The sequence below is a fragment of the Camponotus floridanus genome, unplaced genomic scaffold (assembly GCF_003227725.1).
Source record: "Camponotus floridanus strain SB8 unplaced genomic scaffold, Cflo_v7.5 scaffold22, whole genome shotgun sequence".
NCBI classification, from domain to species: domain Eukaryota; kingdom Metazoa; phylum Arthropoda; class Insecta; order Hymenoptera; family Formicidae; genus Camponotus; species Camponotus floridanus.
This window is the reverse complement of record NW_020229348.1, coordinates 665,024-687,129: the sequence shown is the minus strand read 5'-3', so window position 1 is coordinate 687,129 and position 22,106 is coordinate 665,024. Positions and strand designations below refer to the sequence as shown.

Sequence of the window (22,106 nt, the reverse complement as noted above, 5' to 3'; positions counted from 1 at the left end):
GTTTCGGCAATATTTTCTGGAATTGTTAATTGCAAATTACATATTTTTTCTTAGAAACAACTATGTGTTTTCTTTACACCAATTGATTCCTCATTATTTTGTACATAAAAGTATGAAGGTAAGATAATCGAAAAATGAATGGTTTACTAGATATTTTATGGTTTATGTAAAATTAAGAAATTATTTCAAGCCTTATAACTCAAAAAGTACTTAATAAAAAGGTACTTAATTATAGTGTTTTGGAAAGCAATCGAGATAAGCTACAAGAATATGCAATGAAAAATAGGGGGTTCCATTTAAGAAATTGAAGGTAATCTTTATGTGATCTTCAAATGACTATCCAAGGTCAAATTTTTGCCACCCATCTTTTGTCCCCCTCGAAGTCAAGCAACTTTTATTTGAAACATTTTGTTGTACATTCAAATATAAAAAAGTTATTGGGGTGGATCACTTAAAATGACCCACCCTGTATATATATATATATATATATATATATATATATATATATATATATATATATATTATGCCAAAACGGGAAAAAGAATTTTTGATACAAAGTACATTTTCATATGCTGTACATTGACATGTTATAGTTTATTGAGATTATTATTTATTTCTTTCAATAATTAATTCTATTTCATAATCATTAATTTGCTACATATCATCTGAAAATGAACTCTGTATCATGTATGCTTTTATTCCCAGGTACAGAACATATTGCAGTGCATATAAATGTTGAGGATCGAAGCGGTGTCAAAACTGCATTTAAAGATGTCACGAAGCAATTTTCAAAGCTTCCTACCATCATTGTTAATTCGGCAGGCATCACGCGAAATATCCTTTTGATGAAACACGACGACAGTAATTTTGATGATATCATTAATGTCAATTTAAAAGGTACCTTTTTAGTGATGCAAATTGCTGTTAAAGCGATGATAGAAGGAAATGCAACCAAAAATTCTTCAATTATCATATAAGTTCGATTGCGGCTAGACATAGATTCGTTGGACACAGTACTTATAGCGCGTCCAAAGCTGGAGTGATAGCTATGACCGCTTCGTTGGAATTTGGACAGTATGTGTTAGATTTCATTAATTTATTTAAAAAGTTTACTAATATGAAAAACATATAACTTTTATTGTGTATGTTTTACAGGTTTGAAATTCGGGTTAACGCAGTATTGCCTGGTTTGATAGAGACTCCTATGATTGCACAAGTACCTGACGAAGATAGGGAAATGTTTAAAAAAAATATACCATTGCAATGATTGGGAAAGCCAGAAGAAGTAGCAGAGGTTATTGTATTTTTAGCTTCTGATAGGAGTTCTTACATAAATGGAGCATCTATTGAAATTACTGGAGGATTGAATTTTTAGTTGAAGTTTTACTCTTTATATGCATATACATATACATATACATTAGGCGTATCATTTAAATAGGTTATTGATCAAGAATTATACATATATATGTAAAAAGTTTGCTTTAGTATAAAAGCTTGCTATAGTAATCTATTTAAATAGCGACAAAATTTAAGAATTTTTTTTATAAATTTACATTTTGCATATTCTTTATTTTGATATATATTTTGGATATGTATATTGATATTTTATTTTTTCATTGTTTTTTCTATATTTTTCATGTAATTATATATTATAATTACATTAAGCCTCCTATTCTCATTGTTAATTCTGCAGGCATCATGCGAAAGATGTATTTGATGAAATTCGACGACAGTAATTTTGAAGCTATCATTAATATTATAATATAAAGAAAAAAATTAATTACATACAATTTCATTCTGAATTTTGTCGTAAATTCGGAACGAATTCATCTAAAGCAATCTTTAAACATAGATATTAATATTTTTTTTCATATTAATATATATTTTTTAGGGAAATTGGTGTATGCATATATATTTGATATTATATCTTGATATTTTTGTTATATATTTGTTATATATGGTGTATGTATATATTTTTGGTATTATATTTTTATAATATTAAATATATAAATAAATCATTGCTTTATAATGCATCTTTTTCTTTTTTTCAATAAACTCTTTAAATTCACGCTTATTGTATTTTGTGAACTCTACATCATTCAATTTCATCGATCGTTTTTTTGCGCTTCTTCTTTATAAAACGCGAAAAATAGAAATCAATTAGAGAATCGACAACCTTACCAATATGGAAGTGTTTCGGCAATATTTTCATGTCATTCTTTTTGTAGAAATGCTTGAGATTTAATGCGGATTTCATTTATAACTCTCCAAGATCAATGCCTAATATCTGGCGTTATTTAGGTGCTCTCTCGTTAAACCAATCTGTTCTTATATGTATCCATCTTTCATTTTTCATTATTTACGTATTGTTTACGCATTTTCAATTGATATTTGACGAACTCATAATAGTACAATGTCGAAATCTAGAGTGATAAAGATGTGCTTCAAAATCTCATTAGAATTCTTTCAATAAGCAAGTGTATTTTCCTCTACGATGCAACAAGTTTATCGTAGATTTAAACAGTATCAATTAGGTTTGCTGATGAGACGAGTTGTGCTCCGATTGTTTCCAAAGCCCTAATCTTTTTTTTTCGAAATGTCGAGACTCGTAGGTGAAAAATTGGCACTTGTTATCGGTTAGTGGATCTTCTGTTATTTAATTTAACGTTTAAAGTTTAATCGGATTTTCATTTTGGTTCTAAAGAAATAAATAGCAAAATTTGTCGCAGTATTCATTACTCAGCAAAAATGCGTTAAATTAGAATACTAAAATGCAAAGTAGCGTGTAATCTTATCTGCTCTTTCACGATTCTACAGATACAGAGAGCGGCATTGAAAATGAGGTATGTCAAGTTTTGGCTCGCGATGGCGCGACCGGACGGAATATTAAAATTATTTAGAAAACTTTTGCTTTTAAAAGGTTCATATATTCTTCACATATATCCTTATGTTAAAAGAGAAAGAGGGAGAATAAACTTTTGAAATTGATACAGTGTTCATTCTCATATGCACAGCCTTGAAATTTTGATAGTTTATCAGCATTATATTTATTACTTTATTCTCTCGTAATCTCTCTATTTAATATTTTATTGACTATTTGATTCGTTATATAACACACATTTGTTTGCAGGTGCCGAACATACTGCATTGCTGACTAATGTCAAGGATCGAAACAATGTCGAAACTGCGTTTAAGGATGTCGTGAAGCAATTTTTAAAGCCTCCTATTCTCATTGTTAATTCTGCAGGCATCACGCGGAAAATGTATTTGATGAAATTCGACGACAGTAATTTTGAAGCTATCATTAATATCAATTTATAATTACCTTTTTAGTCATGCAAAACTGCTGTTAAAGCAATAGAAGGAAATGCAATCGAAAATTTTTCAATTATCAATATAAGTTTGATTGCTGCTAGGCGTACGTACGTTGGACATAGTACTTCTTGCGCGACAAAAGGAGTGATAGCTATAACAAAGAACGCTTCGTTAGAGTTTGGACAGTATGTATTAGATATATGTCTTGATTAATTTATTTAAAAAGTTGTTAATATAAAAAACATGTAATATGTATGTTCTGTAGATTTGGAATTCGGGTAAACGCAGTATTGGCTGGTTTTATAGACATTTCTATGATTGCAGATATATCTGACAAAGTCACGCAAATATTTATAAAAACTATACATTATAAAGATTTGGAAAGCCAGAAGAAGTAGCAGAGATTATCGTGTTTTTAGCTTCTGATAGAATTTCTTACATAAATGGTGTCCCTATTGAAGTTACTGGAGGATTGAATTAGGATTGAATTAGTTTTACTATTCATATATGCACATGCATTAGGCGTATCATATAAATAGGTTGTTAATCAAAAATTATACATATATATGTAAAAAGCTTACTTTTTTATAGTAATCCTTTTAATTCGCGACAAAATTTAAGAATATTATTTATAATTTTATATTTTACATATTCTATATTTCGATATATATTTTATATATATCGATATTTTATTTATTTCATTGTTCTTTTATATTTTTTATGAAATTATATATTAGAAATTAAATTAAAAAATAATTGTATAAAATTCCATTTTGAATTTTGTCGCGAATTCGGAAAGAAGTTATCTAAAACAGTTTTTAAACATAGATATTAATATTTTTTTTCATATTAATATATATTTTTTAGAGAAATTGTGTGTATCTATTTGCTATTATATTTTGATATTTTTTAAACATAATTGGTATATGTATATATATTTGGTATTATATTTTTACATTATTAAAGATATAAATAAAAAATTTTGTAAATATTTTTACAAAAATTTTTCAAATATGTAACATAATTCTACATAATTGTAGTAAACTACTTCCTTTTTCATTTAAGTCTTTTTGCGTATTGTGTGCCTTATAATGCGTCTTTTCCTCCTCTTCAATAATTTCTTTATAATTATGTTTATTGTATTTTGCGCTTATTTATGAACTTTTCATCAGCCATAATTTCATCAAAAATTGTTTTCCTACATTCTTTCTTTGTAAGACGCTAAAAGTAGAAGTCCATTAGAGAATCGACAACCTTACCAACATGGTAGTGTTTCGGCAATGTTTTTATGTCATTCTTCTTGTAAAATGTTTGAGATTTAATGCGGATTTTATTCATAATTCTTCAAGATAATGCCTAATATCTGGCGTTATTTAGGTGCTCTCACGTTAAATCAATCTATCCGTATATATCCATCCTTCATAAGTTGTTTACGCACTTCCAATTGATATTTGTTCAAACTCATGCAGTTGTGCAACGTGCAACTATTTTTCTAATCTAGAGTGATAATGAGCTTTTTCAACATCTTATCAAAAAGTTTTCGATAAAGCAAGCGCATTTTCCTTTACATGCAACAGATTAAGATTGCAGATTTCAACAGTGTCGACTAGACCCGCTGATGAAATAAGTTGTGTCCTGATTGTTTAAACCGTAGTCATTGTTTCGAAATGTCCAGTCTCGTAGATGGAAAACTGGCACTTGTTACTGGTTCGTAGATCTTTCTTTATTTAATTTAATCGGATTTTCATTCTGAAGAAATAGATAGCAAAATTTGTTCAGAGGAATCGTTATTCAACAAAAAAAAAAAACGTTAAATTAGAATACTAAAATGCAAAGTAGCACGTAATCTTATGTGCTATTTCTATGAGTCTATCGTCGGATTTCTGAAAAAAATTTTTCATAATCATCGCGTTTGGCTAAAAAGTTAAACAAATTATAGAAAGACAACATGCTTTTGTGGTATTAGTTTTTTTCTCTATCAATAACAAGAGTGGGACCACTTCAGTTGACATATGTTTTAATCGATTCCCCCTCTCCCCTAAGCATCGTTAAACAGAGATGAAACTACCATGAAAATAAGTTCTCTTTTTCTAAAATTTCATGTTTCGAGAACGCACGATTTATTTATTATACGCCTATAGTTGTGCTCAGATCGTTGAAACCGTCATATTTAGTTCGAAATGTTGATACTCTTAGCTGGAAAACTGGCACTTGTTACGGTTCATGATTATTTTTGTATTTTATTTAATTTCATCAGATTTTAATTCCGAAAAAATAAATAACAAAATTTGTTGAGAAGAATCGTTATTTAGCAAAAATGTGTTAGATGAAATTATTAAAATGTCCAAGTAACGCGTAATCTTATCAGTTCTTCTTCGATTCTGTTGCAGGTGCTGGAAGCGGCATTGGAAGAGAAGTATGTCGAGTTTTAGCTCGTGAAGGCGCAAACGTTGTCGCAGCCGATCAGAATATCAAAGCTGCTCAGGAAACTGTTGCTTATTTAGAAGGTTTATATATATTATATAGTTTTTTATGTCAAAAGAAGAATGAAGGAGGACATTTTATTTAGAATACAGAGTTTATTTTCATATGCTTAACATTGAAATGTTATAGTTTATTGAGATTATATTTATTTCTCTCAATAATTAATTCTATATTATGATCATTAATTTTCTATAGAGTTCACAAATGTTGTAAACATCTAAAAATAAACTCTATATCATGTATGCTTTTGTTTGCAGGAACTGAACATATTGCATTGCATATTAATGTTGAGGATCGAAACAGTGTCGAAACTGCGTTTAAATATGTCATGAAACAATTTTCAAAGCCTCCTACTATCATTGTTAATTCGGCAGGCATCGCGCGGGAAATGTTTTTGATAAAGTTCGATGAAAGTAATTTTGATGATATCATTAATGTCAACTTAGAAGGTACCTTTTTAGTGACGCAAACTGCTGTTAAAGCGATGATAGAAGGAAATGCAACCGAAAATTCTTCAATTATCAATATAAGTTCGATTCTTGCTAAACATTGTAACTTCATTGGACATAGTATTTATTGCGCGTCAAAAGCTGGAGTGATAGCTATGACAAAGTGCGCTTCGTTGGAGTTTGGACAGTATGTGTTAAATATATATCTTGATTAATTTATTTAAAAAGTTTGCTAATATGAAAAACATGTAACTGTATTATATATGTTTTACAGGTTTGGAATTCGAGTAAACGCAGTATTGCCTGGTCTTATAATCACTCCTATGACTGCAAATATACCTGGCGAAACTATGGAAATGTTGATAAAAAATGTACTATTACAAAGAGCCGGAAAGCCAGAAGAAGTAGCAGAGGTTATCGTGTTTTTAGCTTCTGATAGAAGTTCTTATATAAATGGAGCCTCTATTGAAGTTACTGGAGGAATAAATTAAGATTGAATTAAGTTTTACTATTCATATATACATATACGGGAGATCGGAGTAAAAGTAGCATTTTTTGTATTATAAGTCACTAATTAATTATCCTTAAAAATATAAAAAAAGATTATATGTTAAGAAACTCCATTTATTGCTCTATTATTGTATCCATGTTTCAATCTCAAATGATAAATATTTAAAGAGTTATTATAGCTTTTTGCAAGTACGTTGATTGTTACTTTTGTCCTGGGGACTGGGGACGAAAGTAACATAGTCTGGGGATGAAAGTAACAGTTCTTATTTTCGGGAAAATAAAATAGGTATGACTTTTTTCAATTTAAGACAACTTTTATTATAATCTTTTGTTAAGCAAGATAACTTTAATTATAAATTTGTATTATTTTGTATTAAAATCAAAAATAAAATAAATATTTATTTTTATGATCTTTAAAAAACTTAAAAAAAATAATCTTCGTTAAGTAAAATAATTATAAATAATATCATAAAATAATTATACTTAATATCACACCAATTTTGTACTATTTTAAGTCTAAAGTATAATAGTTTAATTCTATATAATAGTGTAAAAGTTGTATGATAACTACTTATACAAAAGAGATTTGTATCTATTCCGAATCACAATTATGGCATACGTAATAAGAATTGCCTTTGGTACAGTTATTATAGGACCTGCCCTCATACTTTAAGCATTGAAATATGTTACGTTCGTCTACAGAATGTCGTGTTACTTTCGTCCCCAACATTTTTTAGAATACAAGTATTATAACCTAAATATGATGCAAAACTTAATCAAATCAACTATAAAAACTTATAAATACATTTTGGAAGAACCGGCAAATAATTATGTCCATATATACACTTTAATTAATCAAATCAACTATAAAAACTTATAAATACATTTTGGAAGAACCGGCAAATAATTACGTCAATATACACTTTAATTAGGCATAAATACAAAAAAACTAAAACAATACAAGAAATACTTAGGTGAATAATGCAAATACACTAATTTCACTCCTGCATGTGCAACTGACGCGATCGTTCTACAACAATTAGCTGAAAAGGAAGAGAATCGGGGCGTACGCGTTTGACTATATAGTACAAATTATTCAATATATTGTGTAGTTTACTAGGAGGCTTGTTACTTTCTATGACATTGTTACTTTTGTCCCCGATCTTCCCTAAATTAAGCGTATCATATAAATAGGATATGAATTCAAGAATTATACATATATATGTCAAAAGCTTATTTTTTTATAGTAATCTATTTAATTCGCGACAAAATTTAAGAATTTTATTCATAATTTTACATTTTACATATTTTATTTTTCGATATCTATTTTGTATTTATCGATATTTTATGTTTTTCGTTGTTTTATTTATATTTTTCACGAAATTATATATAATAGAATATATATAAAAAATAATTATATAAAATTCTATTCTGAATTTTGTCGCGAATTCGGAAAAAATTCATCTAAAGTAGTCTTTAAACATAGATATTAATATTTTCTTTCATATTAATATATATTTTTTAGAGAAATTGGTATATGCATATACATTACTATTATATTGTGGAATTTTTGATATTATTATATATATGTATATATTTGTGTATATATATATATATATATATATATATATATATATATATATATAATATTTTTACAATATGAAAGATACAAATAAGAATTTTATAAATATTTTTAGAAAAATTTTTCAAGTGTGTAAATTATTCTACATAATTGTGATAAATTGCCTCTTTTTCCTTTAAATCTTTTTGTGTGTTGTGTGCCTTATAATGCGTCTTTTTCTTCTCTTTAATAATCTTTTTATATTTACGCTTATTGTACTGTGAACTCTGCATCAGCCGTAAATTCAACGATCGTTTTCTTGTGCTCCATCTTTATAAAATGTGAAAAAAAAATAAATAGATTGGTGAATCGATAACCTTATCACTATGGAAGTAATTTGGGAATGCTTTCTTGTCATTCTTCTTGTAGAAGTGTTTGAAATTTAATACGGATCTCATTCATAATCCTTCAAGATCATGCCTAATATATGGCGTTATTATATTTAGGTGCTCTCACGTTAAACATACAATCTTCTATATATTCATCTTTCATTTGTCGCGTTGTTTACGCATTTCTAATTGATGTATACTCAATTTATTCAATGGTATGTACAATAATTATGCCAAATCTTATCGAAAAAATCTTTCGATAAGCAAGCGTATTTTTCTCTATCATACAACAAGTTTAGCAAGTTTTAACAGTGCTTGTTAGGCCCGCTGACGAGACGAGTTGTGCTCCCATCATTTCCAAAGCCTTAATCTTTTTTTCGAAATGTCTAGACTCGTAGATGGAAAACTGGCACTTGTTACCGGTTCGTGGATCTTTTTTTATTTAATTTAGTTTAATCGCATTTTTATTTTGATTCTGGAGAAATAAATGGTAAAATTTGTCCTAGTAATAATTACTCAGCTAAAATGAACGTTAGATTAAAATACTAAAATGCAAAGATGCGCGTAATCTTATCTGCACTTTTACGATTCTGCAGGTGCTGGAAGCGGCATTGGAAGACACGTATGCCGAGTTTTGGCTCGCGATGGTGCAATTGTTGTCGCGACCGATCAGAATATCAAAACTGTTCAGGAAACTGTTGCCACTTTAGAAGGTTTGTATATATATATATATATATATATATATATATATATATATATATATATCCTTATGTTGAGAGAGAGAGATGAGAGAGAATTTCTGAAATTGATACAGAGTTCATTCTCATATGCTTACAGCCTTCAAATTTTGATAGTTTATTCGAAGTATATTACTTTATTCTCTCAATTAATATTTTATTGACTATTTGATTTGTTATATAACAAACTTTTGTTTGCAGGTGCTGAACATATCGCATTGAATATGAATGTTAATGATCGAAACAGTGTTGAAACTGCATTTAAAGATGTCGTGAAGCAATTTTCAAAGCCTCCTACCATTATTGTCAATTCGGCAGGCATCCATCGGAGAAATCTTTTGATAGAAGTTGATGACAATGCCTTTGATGATGTCATCAATACCAATTTAAAAGGTACCTTCCTAGTCATGCAAACTGCTGTTAAAACGATGATAGAGGGAAATGCAACCGAAAATTCCTCAATTATCAATATAAGTTCGCTTGCTGCTACACATAGAGACGTTGGACTAAGTATTTACAGTGCGTCAAAAGCTGGAGTGATAGCTATGACAAAGACCGCTTCGTTGGAGTTTGGACAGTATGTATTAAATATATATCTTGAGAGAGAGAGATTAATTTATTTAGAAAATTTGCTAACATGTAACTGTATTATGTATATTTTACAGGTTTGGAATTCGGGTAAATGCTGTATTGCCTGGTTTTATAGACACTCCTATGACTGCAGATATATCTGACGAAGTTAGGGAAATGTTAATAAAACAAATACCATTGCAAAGATTGGGAAAGCCAGAAGATGTAGCAGAGGTTATCTTGTTTTTAGCTTCCGATAAGAGTTCCTACATAAATGGAGCCTCTATTGAAGTTAGTGGAGGCCTTTAAGTTTTATTATTTGTATACATGTACACATCAGGTATATTATACATATGTGTGTATGTATAAATATAAAACTTATTTTTTTTTATAGTAATCCATTTAATTTGCGGAAAAATTGACAAATTTTATTTATAATTTCACATTCTATATATATTCAATGTTTCGATATTTTATTTCTTTAATTGGTTTCAATATTATTCATGAAATTATATATTACAATATAAATAAAAAGATAATCATATAACGGAATTTCAGTCTAAATTTTGTTGCAAATTCCGAAAAATCATCTAAAGTAAACTTTAAACATAAATATTAATATATATTTTTCATATTGATATATACTTTTTAATATATACTTTTAGAAAAGTTGGTGTAGGCATATATATATACCAAGATATAATAGCAAATATATATATATATATATATATATATATATATATATTTGCTATTATATCTTGGTGTATGTATTTGGTATTATATCTTGGTATATATATTTGGTATTATATTTTTATTTTATTATTAATATTAAATATATTAATGTTAAAGGTAAATAAAAATTTTGTAAACATTTTTACAAAAATTTTTCAAGTATATAAAATATTCAACATAATTGTCATAAATTACTTTCTTTTCCCTTTAAATCTTTCTGCGTGTTTGTGTTCCTTATAATCCGTCTTTTTCTTCTCTTCAATAATCTCTTCATATTTACGTTTATTGTATTTTGCGAATTCTACATAGCCATAATTTTAGCAACGATCGTTTCCTGCGTTTTCCTGCGTCCCTTCTTTGTAAAATGCAAAGAATAAAAGTCGATTGTAGAATCGACAATTTTACCAACATGTAAGTGTTTCAGCAATATTTTGGTATCATTCATCTTGTAAAAGTGTTTAAAATATAAATAATGTGGATCTCATTCATAATCCTTCAAGATCATGCCTAATATATGGTGCTATTTAGGTGTTTTCATGTTAAACCAATCCATTCCTATATATCCATCTTACATTTTTCGCGTTGTTTTCAATTGATATTTGACCAACTCACACAGTAGTACAATGTGCAACAATGCTTCGAAATTTAGAATGATAACAATCTTTTCTAAAATCTTATCAGAATCTTTCGATAATCAAGCATATTCTTCTTTACGCAACAAGTTTATCGCAGATTTCAACAGTATCGATTAGACCTGCTGATGAGACCAGTTGTACTAAGATCGTTTAAACCATAATTTTTGTTTCGAAATGTCGATACTCTTAGCTGGAAAACTGGCACTTGTTACCGGTTCGTGAATCTTTTTTTATTTAATTTAGTTTAATCAGATTTTCATTCCGAAGAAATAAATAGCAAAATTTGTTTAGAGGAATCATTATTCAGCAAAAAAGAGTTAGATTAGAATATTAAAATGCAAAGTAGTGCGTAATCTTATCAGTTCTTTCTCGATTCTGTTGTAGGTGCTGGAAGCGGGATCGGAAGAGAAGTATGTCGAGTTTTAGCTCGCGAAGGTGCAAACGTTGTCGCTGCCGATCAGAATATTAAAACTGCTCAGGAAACTGTTGCCTCTTTAACAGGTTTATATTATATTACATTATATTATATGTATATATATATATATATATATATATATATATATATTATGCCAAAACGGGAAAAAGAATTTTTGATACATTTTCATATGCTGTACATTCACATGTTATAGTTTATTGAGATTATATTTATTTCTTTCAATAATTAATTTTATTTCATAATCATTAATTTGCTACATATCATCTGAAAATGAACTCTGTATCATGTATGCTTTTATTCCCAGGTACAGAACATATTGCATTGCATATAAATGTTGAGGATCGAAGCAGTGTCGAAACTGCATTTAAAGATGTCACGAAGCAATTTTCAAAGCCTCCTACTATCATTGTTAATTCGGCAGGCATCATGCGGAATAACCTTTTGATGAAACACGACGACAGTAATTTTGATGATATCATTAATGTCAATTTAAAAGGTACCTTTTTAGTGATGCAAATTGCTGTTAAAGCGATGATAGAAGGAAATGCAACCAAAAATTCTTCAATTATCAATATAAGTTCGATTGCTGCTAGAGGTAGACACATTGGAGTAAGTACTTATAGCGCATCAAAAGCTGGAGTGATAGCTATGACAAAGACCGCTTCGTTGGAGTTTGGACAGTATGTGCTAGATTTCATTAATTTATTTAAAAAGTTTACTAATATGAAAAACATGTAACTTTTATTGTGTATGTTTTACAGGTTTGGAATTCGGGTAAATGCTGTATTGCCTGGTTTTATAGACACTCCTATGACTGCAGATATATCTGATGAAGAAAGGGAAATGTTTAAAAAAAATGTATCATTACAAAGAACGGGAAAGCCAGAAGAAGTAGCAGAGGTTATTGTATTTTTAGCTTCTGACAGGAGTTCTTACATAAATGGAGCCTCTATTGAAGTTACTGGAGGATTGAATTAAGTTTTACTATTCATATATACATATACATTAAGCGTATCATATAAATAGACTATTAGTCAAGAATTATACATATATATGTAAAAAGCTTGGTTTCCTATTGTAATTGTTTAATTCGCGACAAAATTTGAGAATTTTATATATAATTTTGCATTTTACATATTCAATATTTCGATATATATTTTGTATATATCTATACTTTATTTTTTTCATTGCTTTTTTATATTTTTCATGAAATTATATATTACAATATAATTAAAAAAATAATTATATAAAATTTCATTCTGAATTTTATCGCGAATTTGGAAAGAATACATCTAAAGCAGTCTTTGGACATAAATATTAATATTTTTTTTTCATATTAATATATCATTAATATATCATTAATATATATTTTTTAAAGAAATTGGTGTATGCATATATATTTGCTATTATATTTCGGTGTTTTTGTTATATATTGGTGTATGAATATATATTTGGTATTATATTTTTACAAAAATTTTTTAAGCATGTAAAATATCTCTCTCTCTCTCTCTCTTACATAATTGTGATAAATTACTTTCTTTTTCCTTTAAGTCTTTTTGCGTATTTGTGTGCCTTATAATGCGTCTTTTTCTTCTCTTCAATAATCTCTTTATATTTACGCTCGAAAACTGAAAGAAAAAAGTTTTTTGTCGTCAGGGATTTAGAAATTTTCGACTCGAGAAACGGTAATTGTCGAGAACTCAGTCAGTTTTGATTTTAGCGCTTTGAGTCTTAATAATCTTTAGAACTCATAGGGGCTACTTAGAATTCTAAACGAAGCATCGGATTTCTGAAAAAAAATTTTCATAAATATCGCGTTTAGCTAAAAAGTTAAACAAATTATAGGACAACATGTTTCTGTGGTATTATTCTGTGGTATTTTTCTGTCCATCAATAACAAAAGTGGGGCCACTTCATTTGACATATGTTTTGATCGATTATCTCTCCCTCCTCCATGCGTCGATAAACAAAGAAGAAGCTACCATGAAAATAAGTTCTCTCTTTCTAAAATTTCACGTTACCGAAAACAAAGAAGAGAATGAGAACGCACAGTTTATTTATTATACGCCTATAGTTGTGCTCGGGTCGTTGAAACCGTCATATTTATTTCGAAATGTCGATACTCTTAGCTGGAAATCTGGCACTTGTTACCGGTTCGTGGTTATTTTTGTATTTAATTTAATTTCATCAGATTTTCATTCCGAAGAAATAAATAACAAAATTTGTTCAGAAGAATCATTGTTTAGCAAAAATGTGTTAGATTAAATTATTAAAATGTCCAAGTAACGCGTAATCTTATCAGTTCTTCCTCGATTCTGTTGCAGGTGCTGGAAGCGGCATCGGAAGAGAAGTATGTCGAGTTTTAGCTCGTGAAGGCGCAAACGTTGTCGCAGCCGATCAGAATATCAAAACTGCTCAGGAAACTATTGCCTCTTTAGAAGGTTTACATATACAATATATTATATACTTTTGAAACTGATACAAAGTTCATTTTCATATGCTTAACATTAAAATTTTATAGTTTATTGAGATTATATTTATTTCTCTCAATAATTCATTTTATATTTTGATCATTAATTTGCTATATAGCAAATTGTAAACAAAAATTAAACTCTGTCTCATGTATATTTTTGTTTGCAGGTACTGAACATATTGCATTGCATATTAATGTTGAGGATCGAAACAGTGTCGAAACTGCGTTTAAAGATGTTATAAAGCAATTTTCAAAGCCTCCTACTATCATTGTAAATTCGGCAGGCATCGTGCGGAATATGTTTTTGATGAAATTCGATGAAAGTAATTTTGATGATATCATTAATGTCAACTTAAAAGGTACCTTTTTAGTTATGCAAACTGCTGTTAAAGCGATGATAGAAGGAAATGCAACCAAAAATTCTTCAATTATCAATATAAGTTCGATTGCTGCTAGACATGTATTCGTTGGACACAGTACTTATAGCGCGTCAAAAGCTGGAGTGATAGCTATGACAAAGTGCGCTTCGTTGGAGTTTGGACAGTATGCATTAGATATATGTCTTGATTAATTTATTTAAAAAGTTTATTAATATGAAAAACATGTAACTGTATTGTGTATGTTCTACAGGTTTGGAATTCGAGTAAACGCAGTATTGCCTGGTTTTATAGACACTCCTATGACTGCAGATATATCTGACAAAGATAGGGAAATGTTAATAAAAAAAATACCATTGCAAAGATGGGGAAAGCCAGAAGAAGTAGCAGAGGTTATCGTGTTTTTAGCTTCTGATAGGAGTTCTTACATAAATGGAGCCTCTATTGAAGTTACTGGAGGAATTGAATTATGATTTAGTTAAGTTTTACTATTCATATATACATATACATTAGGCGTACCATATAAATAGGCTATTAGTCAAGAATTATATATATATATATATATATATATATATATATATATGTAAAAAGCTTGGTTTCCTATTGTAATCTGTTTAATTCGCGACAAAATTTGAGAATTTTATATATAATTTTGCATTTTACATATTCAATATTTCGATATATATTTTGTATATGTCTATGCTTTATTTTTTTCATTGCTTTTTTTATATTTTTCATGTAATTATGTATTTCAATATAAAGAAAAAAATAATTATATAAAATTCTATTGTGAATTTTGTCGCAAATTCGGAAAGAATTCATCTAATGCAGTCTTTAAACATAGATATTAAAATTTTTTTCATATTAATATATATTTTTTAGAGAAATTGATGTATGCATATATGATATTATATTTTTACAATATTTTACAATATTAAAGATATAAATAAAAAATTTTGAAAATATTTTTATAAAAATTTTTTAAGTAAATATCTCACATAATTGTGATAAATTACTTCCTTTTTCCTTTAAGTCTTTTTGCGTACTTGTGTGCCTTATAATGCGTCTTTTTCTTCTCTTCAATAATCTCGTTATATTTACGCTTGAAAACTGAAAGAAAAAAGTTTTTCGACGTCAGGGATTTGGAAATTTTCGATTCGAGAAACGGTAATTGTCGAGAACTCTGACAGTTTTGATTTTAGCGCTTCGAATCTTAATAATCTTTAGAACTCGTGAGGGGCTACCCAGAACTATTAATTGAACGCCGGATTTCTGCAAAAAATTTTTCGATCCGAGGGACTTGGAAATTTTCGATTCGAGAAACGGTAATTGTCGAGAACTCTGTCAGTTTTGATTTTCGCGCTTCGAATCCTAATAATAATAATAATCGTTAGAACTCTTGAGGGGCTATCCAGAATTTTAAATAAAGCGTCGGATTTCTGAAAAAAAATTTTCATAAATATCGCGTTTGGTTAAAAAGTTAAACAAATTATAGAAGGACAACATGTTTTTGTGGTATTAATTTTTCTCTCTATCAATAGCAAGAGGGGAGCTACTTCATTTGACATATGTTTTGATTGATTCCCCCCCACCCTCCCTAGCGTCGTTAAACAAAGATGAAACTACCATGAAAATAAGTTCTCTCTTTCTAAAATGTTACCGCGAACAAAGGAGAGAATAAAAACGGTTTATTTATTATACGCCTATAGTTGTGCTCTGGTCGTTTAAACCGTCATCTCTATTTCGAAATGTCGATACGCTTAGCTGGAAGACTGGCACTTGTTACCGGTTCGTGGATATTTTTGTATTTAATTTAATTTCATCAGATTTTCATTCCGAAGAAATAAATAACAAAATTTGTTCAGAAGAATCGTTATTTAGCAAAAATATGTTAGATTAAATTATTAAAATGTCCAAGTAACGCGTAATCTTATCAGTTATCCCTCGATTCTGTTGCAGGTGCTGGAAGCGGCATCGGAAGAGAAGTATGTCGAGTTTTATCTCGTGAAGGTGCAAACATTGTCGCAGCCGATCAGAATATCAAAACTGCTCAGGAAACTATTGCCTCTTTAGAAGGTTAATATATGTATTATATATATTTTTGAAACAGAGTTCATTTTCATATGCTTAACATTGAAATTTTATAGTTTATTGAGATTATATTTATTTCTCTCTAATAATTTTTTTTAATTCTATTTTATGATCAATCAATTGCTATACTTATATAAAATGTTTTAAGCATCTGAAAATAAACTCTGTATCATGTATGCTTTTGTTTGTAGGTGCTGAACATATTGCATTGCATATTAATGTCGAGGATCGAATCAGTGTCAAAGCTGCGTTAGATGTCATAAAGCAATTTTCAAAGCCTCCTACTATTATTGTTAATTCGGCAGGCATCTATCGCAAAAATATTCTGACAGAGGTTGATGACAATACCTTTAATGATGTCATTAATATCAATTTAAAAGGTACCTTTCTAGTCATGCAAACTGCTGTGAAAGCGATGATAGAGGGAAATGTAACTAAAAATTCTTCAATTATCAATATAAGTTCGCTTGCTGCTACACATAGAGACGTTGGACTAAGTATTTACAGTGCGTCAAAAGCTGGAGTGATAGCTATGACAAAGTGTGCTTCGTTGGAGTTTGGACAGTATGTATTAGATATATGTCTTGATTAATTTATTTAAAAAGTTTATTAATATGAAAAACATGTAACTGTATTGTGTATGTTCTACAGTCTTGGAATTCGGATAAATGCAGTATTGCCTGGTTTTATAGAGACTCCTATGACTGCACATATATCTGACGAAAGTAGAGAAATGTTAATAAAACAAATACCATTGCAAGGATTAGGACAACCAGAAGATGTAGCAGAAGTTATCGCGTTTTTAGCTTCTGATAAGAGTTCCTACATAAATGGAGCCTCTATTGAAATTAGTGGAGGAATTTAAGTTTTATTATTCTTATACATATACCTCAAATGTATTATATAAATACGTCATTAGTCGAGTGTTATACATATATATGTTTTATATGTCTTTAATTGGTTTCAATATTATTCATGAAATTATATATTACAATATAAATAAAAAGATAATCATATAACGAAATTTCAGTCTAAATTTTGTTACGAATTCCGAAAGATCATCTGAAGTAAACTTTAAAAACAAATATTAATATATATTTCTTGTTAATATATACTTTTTAGAGAAATTGGTGTAGGCATATATATATTTGCTATTATACTTGGTGTATGTATATATATTTGATATTATATTTTTATTTTATTATTAATATTAAATATATATAAATATGAAAGATAAATAAAAAATTTTGTAAACATTTTTACAAAAATTTTTCAAGTATATAAAATATTCTACATAATTGTCATAAATTACTTTCTTTTTCCTTTAAGTCTTTTTGCGTGTTTGTGTGCCTTATAATGTGTTTTTTTCTTCTCTTCAATAATTTCTTTATATTTACGCTTATTGTATTTTGTGAACTCTGCATCAGCCATGAGTTCATCAACGATCGTTTTCTTGCGCTCCTTCTTTGTAAGACGCGAAGAATAGAAGTCAATTGGAGAATCGACAACTTTACCAATGTGGAAATGTTTTGGCAAAGCTTTCATATCGTTCTTCTTGTAAAAGTGTTTAGGATCTAATGCGGATCTCATTCGTAATACTTCAAGATCATGTCTAATCTCTGGCGTTATTTTAGGTGCTCTCATGTTAAACCATCCTGCACCTGTACCCATCTTTCGTTTTTCGCGTTGTTTGCGTACTTCCAATCGATGTTTGCTCAACTCATATGGCGGTACAACATGCAATTTTTCAAAATCAGGAGTGATAACGCTCTTTTTCATAATCTCATCCAATGGATTTACTTCTTTTCTTATTTGCATTAGTTCTTCTGTTGGTTCAAAAATCACTTTTGAAGACTTCCAACCCATATCAGCTTCAAATTTGTCAAGATCAAAGTCCTTGCTCGAATCAAATTTCTTTTTCTTTGGCTTAACTTTAATGCCGAGATAATCTGCATCATATATCCTTGTTGGATCTAATAGAAGAAAATATAACTATTTGTAAGCATTTAATTTTTATAATGTAATTAATTGTTAAATAAATGACATTAATTGATAGACATATCTTTATCTTGCTAAAGTTTTTATATTTTTTTTCTCTCTACTCTTTCTCTAAATTATATTTGATTATAAATACAAAAACAACTACATATGTACACAATAAGATTGAGGTTAACGTTAATTTTCATGAATTATCATAAAATTTGCTCAACTTAAATTGCCTTTGTATTATAATAGATAAAATCATAATCAGGAAAGGTTTAGTGAGCTACTATTTTAAATTTAATTAATCTAAGTAATTGCTAGAGTGGAGATTTAGTCAATAAACTCAATGTCGAATTCTAACCTAAAATATATTTTGTGAAGATAAATAATATAAACGTAGATTATTTTGCGGAGATAAATAAAAGTAATTACCGATAGAGAGAAGATCAAAAGACGCCATAGGCCGTTTTTAAACGATTTCTAAAACAGTAATGCCTGTCACAAAAGGATGCGATATGAGGAACCACCTTGCATGCATGTGTTTGCGCGATGAAGCCTGAAGTCTGAAGTTAAGAAACATCACCCGAGTGCCCCCGGATATTATTTTATCCTTGTTGTTCATCAAATGTTAAACAAGGATACAATGATATCCGGGTACATTCGGATGGTGTTTCTGAACGCAGCCCGAAATGCCGATATGCCCTCTGTGGACAGAAACTACGAAGCTATTTGCACGAATTTTTTCAGTGGATAACATATGTGCCCAATTTCTGGTTGTGTTCCATGCTATATTCACGAGATATTCTATAACGCAAGATGTTTATGTATATTCAGTAAATTTTTAATATAAATAAGTTTTGTGGAATTGTCATAATCTTACGAAGCCTCTAAAAAGAAAATGGATACAGATGGTGAAATATTAAACGAGAACCTTAGCTAGAAAAACATATATTATGAAAAACGTCGAGACAGGTGCTTTCAGAAGCTCCTCTTTAATATAAAAATAATTTTCATGTGCTCTTACAATGCATTCTTTCTTAGATGTTATATGTTCTTTTACGACATTGAAACATAAACATATAATTAAATAAAATCCCTGAAAATAGAACATCGCCTAAAAACAACCTTATAAAGGTAAAAAAATACGCCAAGTACATAAAAAAATCAAAAAATCTAAAAGAGTGATCAAAATAAAATATTTAAAAACCGATAAAAATAAAATATTTAAAAACCGATATGAGATCAATACTATTAGCAAAGTCATCTTGCCAAGCTATCTTGCGTGATGTTTCGTTGGAATTATTCATCAATTGGATAAAGCGTTTTTGATTCGAAACCACAATTTTACACTTTCTCGTCGACACGGTCGTCTAAATATCGATACCTATTTCTTACCAAAGAGAGTCTAGTCGAGGACCGAGACGTTTAAGAACTCTCAAATTTTAATTATTTTTTAAATTAAAAGAACTTCTGAAATTCTATTTTTGTTATTTTTTAATGTTACTTTAGAATTTTCGAAGTTTGTACTGTTCACAATATAAGCACATAATAGTAGTAATTTGTTCCGTAAAAAAGCCTTTTTGTATTATTTATAAATTATATATCTTATATTATATATCTTATATTTTTCAAAAGTATGTCCTGCTCACACCACAGTGTGAGTGAATTCTATATATATATTATATCTATTATAAACAATATGCGATAATTCTGGTTTTCATCATAAAATATAGAAAATAGTGCAATAAGTGAAGAAAATTTTTAATATGAAAATTATATGTATAATATAAAATTCACTCATGAGTAGGACATGCTTTCGAGAAATATATATATATATATATATATATATATATATATATATATACATATTATGTCTGGATTATAACACGATACGATAATTCCAGTTTTCAAAATGAAAAATATTACAATGAGTGAAGAAAACTTTTTATTCGGAAATTTTATTTTATTATTAAATCAATGATGAAAAAATAAAGACAATTAGTTTGCCTTGTGCATATTATTATCCTGTAGCACCATGCGTAATGATGATAGTGCGTTGAAAATGACAACAAAATGACAATTAAATTGTTGTTCATCATCATTTTACATTACATATGAGAGCTGCGTAAAGTCAATGACTGCACAAAATGTAAATTGCTATCTATCTATTTATTATACTTATACAACTGCCAATCCTTGTTTCAATAAATCGACTGTTTTAATCTATAAGATTACGATCTCAACACGTAATGTACGATAACAAGGGAAACTCGCAGTGTTTCTGATACTTTACATTGGACTAGTCTTTTCCGCAAAACTAGGAAAATTGATGAAACATGTAAAGATAGATAAGAAAAAATAAAGAAAAATTGTTTTAGAAATTTGTAAAAAATCATGAATTCTAATTTGTTAAATGGAATTTGATTAAAAAGTGTTTTTACAATTTTCTATTTACTTTAATTTATCTTAAGAATACATTTGGAGTATAATTACATCAAAATTGTTATTATTATTATTACTTACACTATTTACGTTTTAAGTATATATTTTAAAGTATATATATTTTACGTTTTAAGTATATATATTTTAAATAAATTAAAGTAAATAGAAGAAAAAATTGTAAAAAATTGAAAATATTTAATTCAATTTCGTTTAAATATTAAAATTCATGATTTTACATTAAACATTAAATTATTAATTATTTTTGTTTTATTTTTTAAAATTATTTAAAAAAAGAAAAAACAATTAAAGAATTTTTTAACAAAAATTCCTTTCTTTTAATTTATACTATAATCGATTTTTATGGAGAAAAAGATTTTTTTTAGAAAATAAATTTATTATTAAAGAAAAAAAAATGTATTTATTAAACATTATATAAAAAAAATTAAAGAAAAATAATTAATGCATTAATAGAAATTAAGACATACACAACAACAGAGAAAGAATAATTTAAGAAGATTAAGGATAAATCAAAAGAAAAAGAAAAGAACAAAAAGGAGAAAATCGAAATTTTTGTATACTAATACCTCATTCGGAAACAATTTAAGATTTAACTTTAATTTCTTCTCATTTCTTTTAAGATTAAATTAAACGCAGAAGAAACATCGGCGAATATAAATTGCTACCTTGAGTAAAACTCAACGTTGAGTAACTCTGAATGTTTCTTCTGTGCACATGCGTGAATTAATACGACAATTTCTTACCTTCTAAAGAGTAGACGTATACGATGATAGTGACGTATAAAGATGATAGACGTATACATGAAGTCTAAGAGGGGGAGACGGTGGCTAGAATATATTTGAACAAGCATTTGATGCACATGCATAGTATGACTAACGCTATCGACATTTACACATAATTCGTA

The 22,106-nt window shown here is 28.4% G+C and overlaps 5 protein-coding genes and 2 pseudogenes across 7 annotated transcripts; 6 read left to right on the top strand and 1 right to left on the bottom strand.

Moving 5' to 3' along the window:
• The first annotated feature begins 671 nt into the window (after positions 1-671).
• On the top strand, positions 672-1,375 carry LOC112637908 (annotated as a pseudogene).
• A 1,221-nt stretch (positions 1,376-2,596) lies between these two features.
• Positions 2,597-3,815, top strand: LOC105253539 (annotated as a pseudogene).
• A 1,059-nt stretch (positions 3,816-4,874) lies between these two features.
• On the top strand, positions 4,875-10,362 carry LOC105259506 (estradiol 17-beta-dehydrogenase 8-like). Of its 3 annotated transcripts, none has more exons than XM_025408683.1 (4): positions 4,875-5,022; positions 5,706-5,822; positions 6,057-6,435; positions 10,111-10,362. In XM_025408683.1, the coding sequence occupies exons 1-4, from the start codon at positions 4,983-4,985 to the stop codon at positions 10,322-10,324; spliced, it is 750 nt and encodes a 249-aa protein (XP_025264468.1). In that variant the 5' UTR covers positions 4,875-4,982; the 3' UTR covers positions 10,325-10,362. The 3 variants fall into 3 exon arrangements, with proteins under 3 accessions (XP_025264468.1, XP_025264467.1, XP_025264469.1); XM_025408682.1 differs by lacking the exon at positions 10,111-10,362 and adding an exon at positions 6,523-7,081; XM_025408684.1 differs by lacking the exons at positions 4,875-5,022; positions 5,706-5,822; positions 6,057-6,435 and adding exons at positions 9,011-9,130; positions 9,305-9,421; positions 9,647-10,022 and having other exon boundaries at positions 10,111-10,356.
• Positions 10,363-11,473: 1,111 nt separating this feature from the next.
• On the top strand, positions 11,474-12,917 carry LOC105259485 (estradiol 17-beta-dehydrogenase 8). The gene is made up of 4 exons (XM_011271455.3): positions 11,474-11,596; positions 11,767-11,883; positions 12,123-12,498; positions 12,580-12,917. Exons 1-4 carry the CDS (start codon positions 11,557-11,559, stop codon positions 12,794-12,796), a joined length of 750 nt encoding a protein of 249 aa, XP_011269757.2. The 5' UTR covers positions 11,474-11,556; the 3' UTR covers positions 12,797-12,917.
• A 902-nt stretch (positions 12,918-13,819) lies between these two features.
• Positions 13,820-15,203, top strand: LOC109610597 (estradiol 17-beta-dehydrogenase 8-like). The gene is made up of 4 exons (XM_025408685.1): positions 13,820-13,971; positions 14,143-14,259; positions 14,459-14,834; positions 14,922-15,203. The coding sequence occupies exons 1-4, from the start codon at positions 13,932-13,934 to the stop codon at positions 15,139-15,141; spliced, it is 753 nt and encodes a 250-aa protein (XP_025264470.1). The 5' UTR covers positions 13,820-13,931; the 3' UTR covers positions 15,142-15,203.
• A 1,097-nt stretch (positions 15,204-16,300) lies between these two features.
• On the top strand, positions 16,301-17,807 carry LOC105259480 (estradiol 17-beta-dehydrogenase 8). The gene is made up of 4 exons (XM_025408649.1): positions 16,301-16,456; positions 16,628-16,744; positions 16,951-17,323; positions 17,411-17,807. Exons 1-4 carry the CDS (start codon positions 16,417-16,419, stop codon positions 17,622-17,624), a joined length of 744 nt encoding a protein of 247 aa, XP_025264434.1. The 5' UTR covers positions 16,301-16,416; the 3' UTR covers positions 17,625-17,807.
• A 253-nt stretch (positions 17,808-18,060) lies between these two features.
• Positions 18,061-19,347, bottom strand: LOC105259469 (deoxynucleotidyltransferase terminal-interacting protein 2). Its single transcript, XM_011271429.3, has 2 exons — positions 19,175-19,347; positions 18,061-18,732 (listed from the first exon to the last, which is right to left on the bottom strand). Exons 1-2 carry the CDS (start codon positions 19,200-19,202, stop codon positions 18,068-18,070), a joined length of 693 nt encoding a protein of 230 aa, XP_011269731.1. The 5' UTR covers positions 19,203-19,347; the 3' UTR covers positions 18,061-18,067.
• Positions 19,348-22,106: the final 2,759 nt, after the last annotated feature.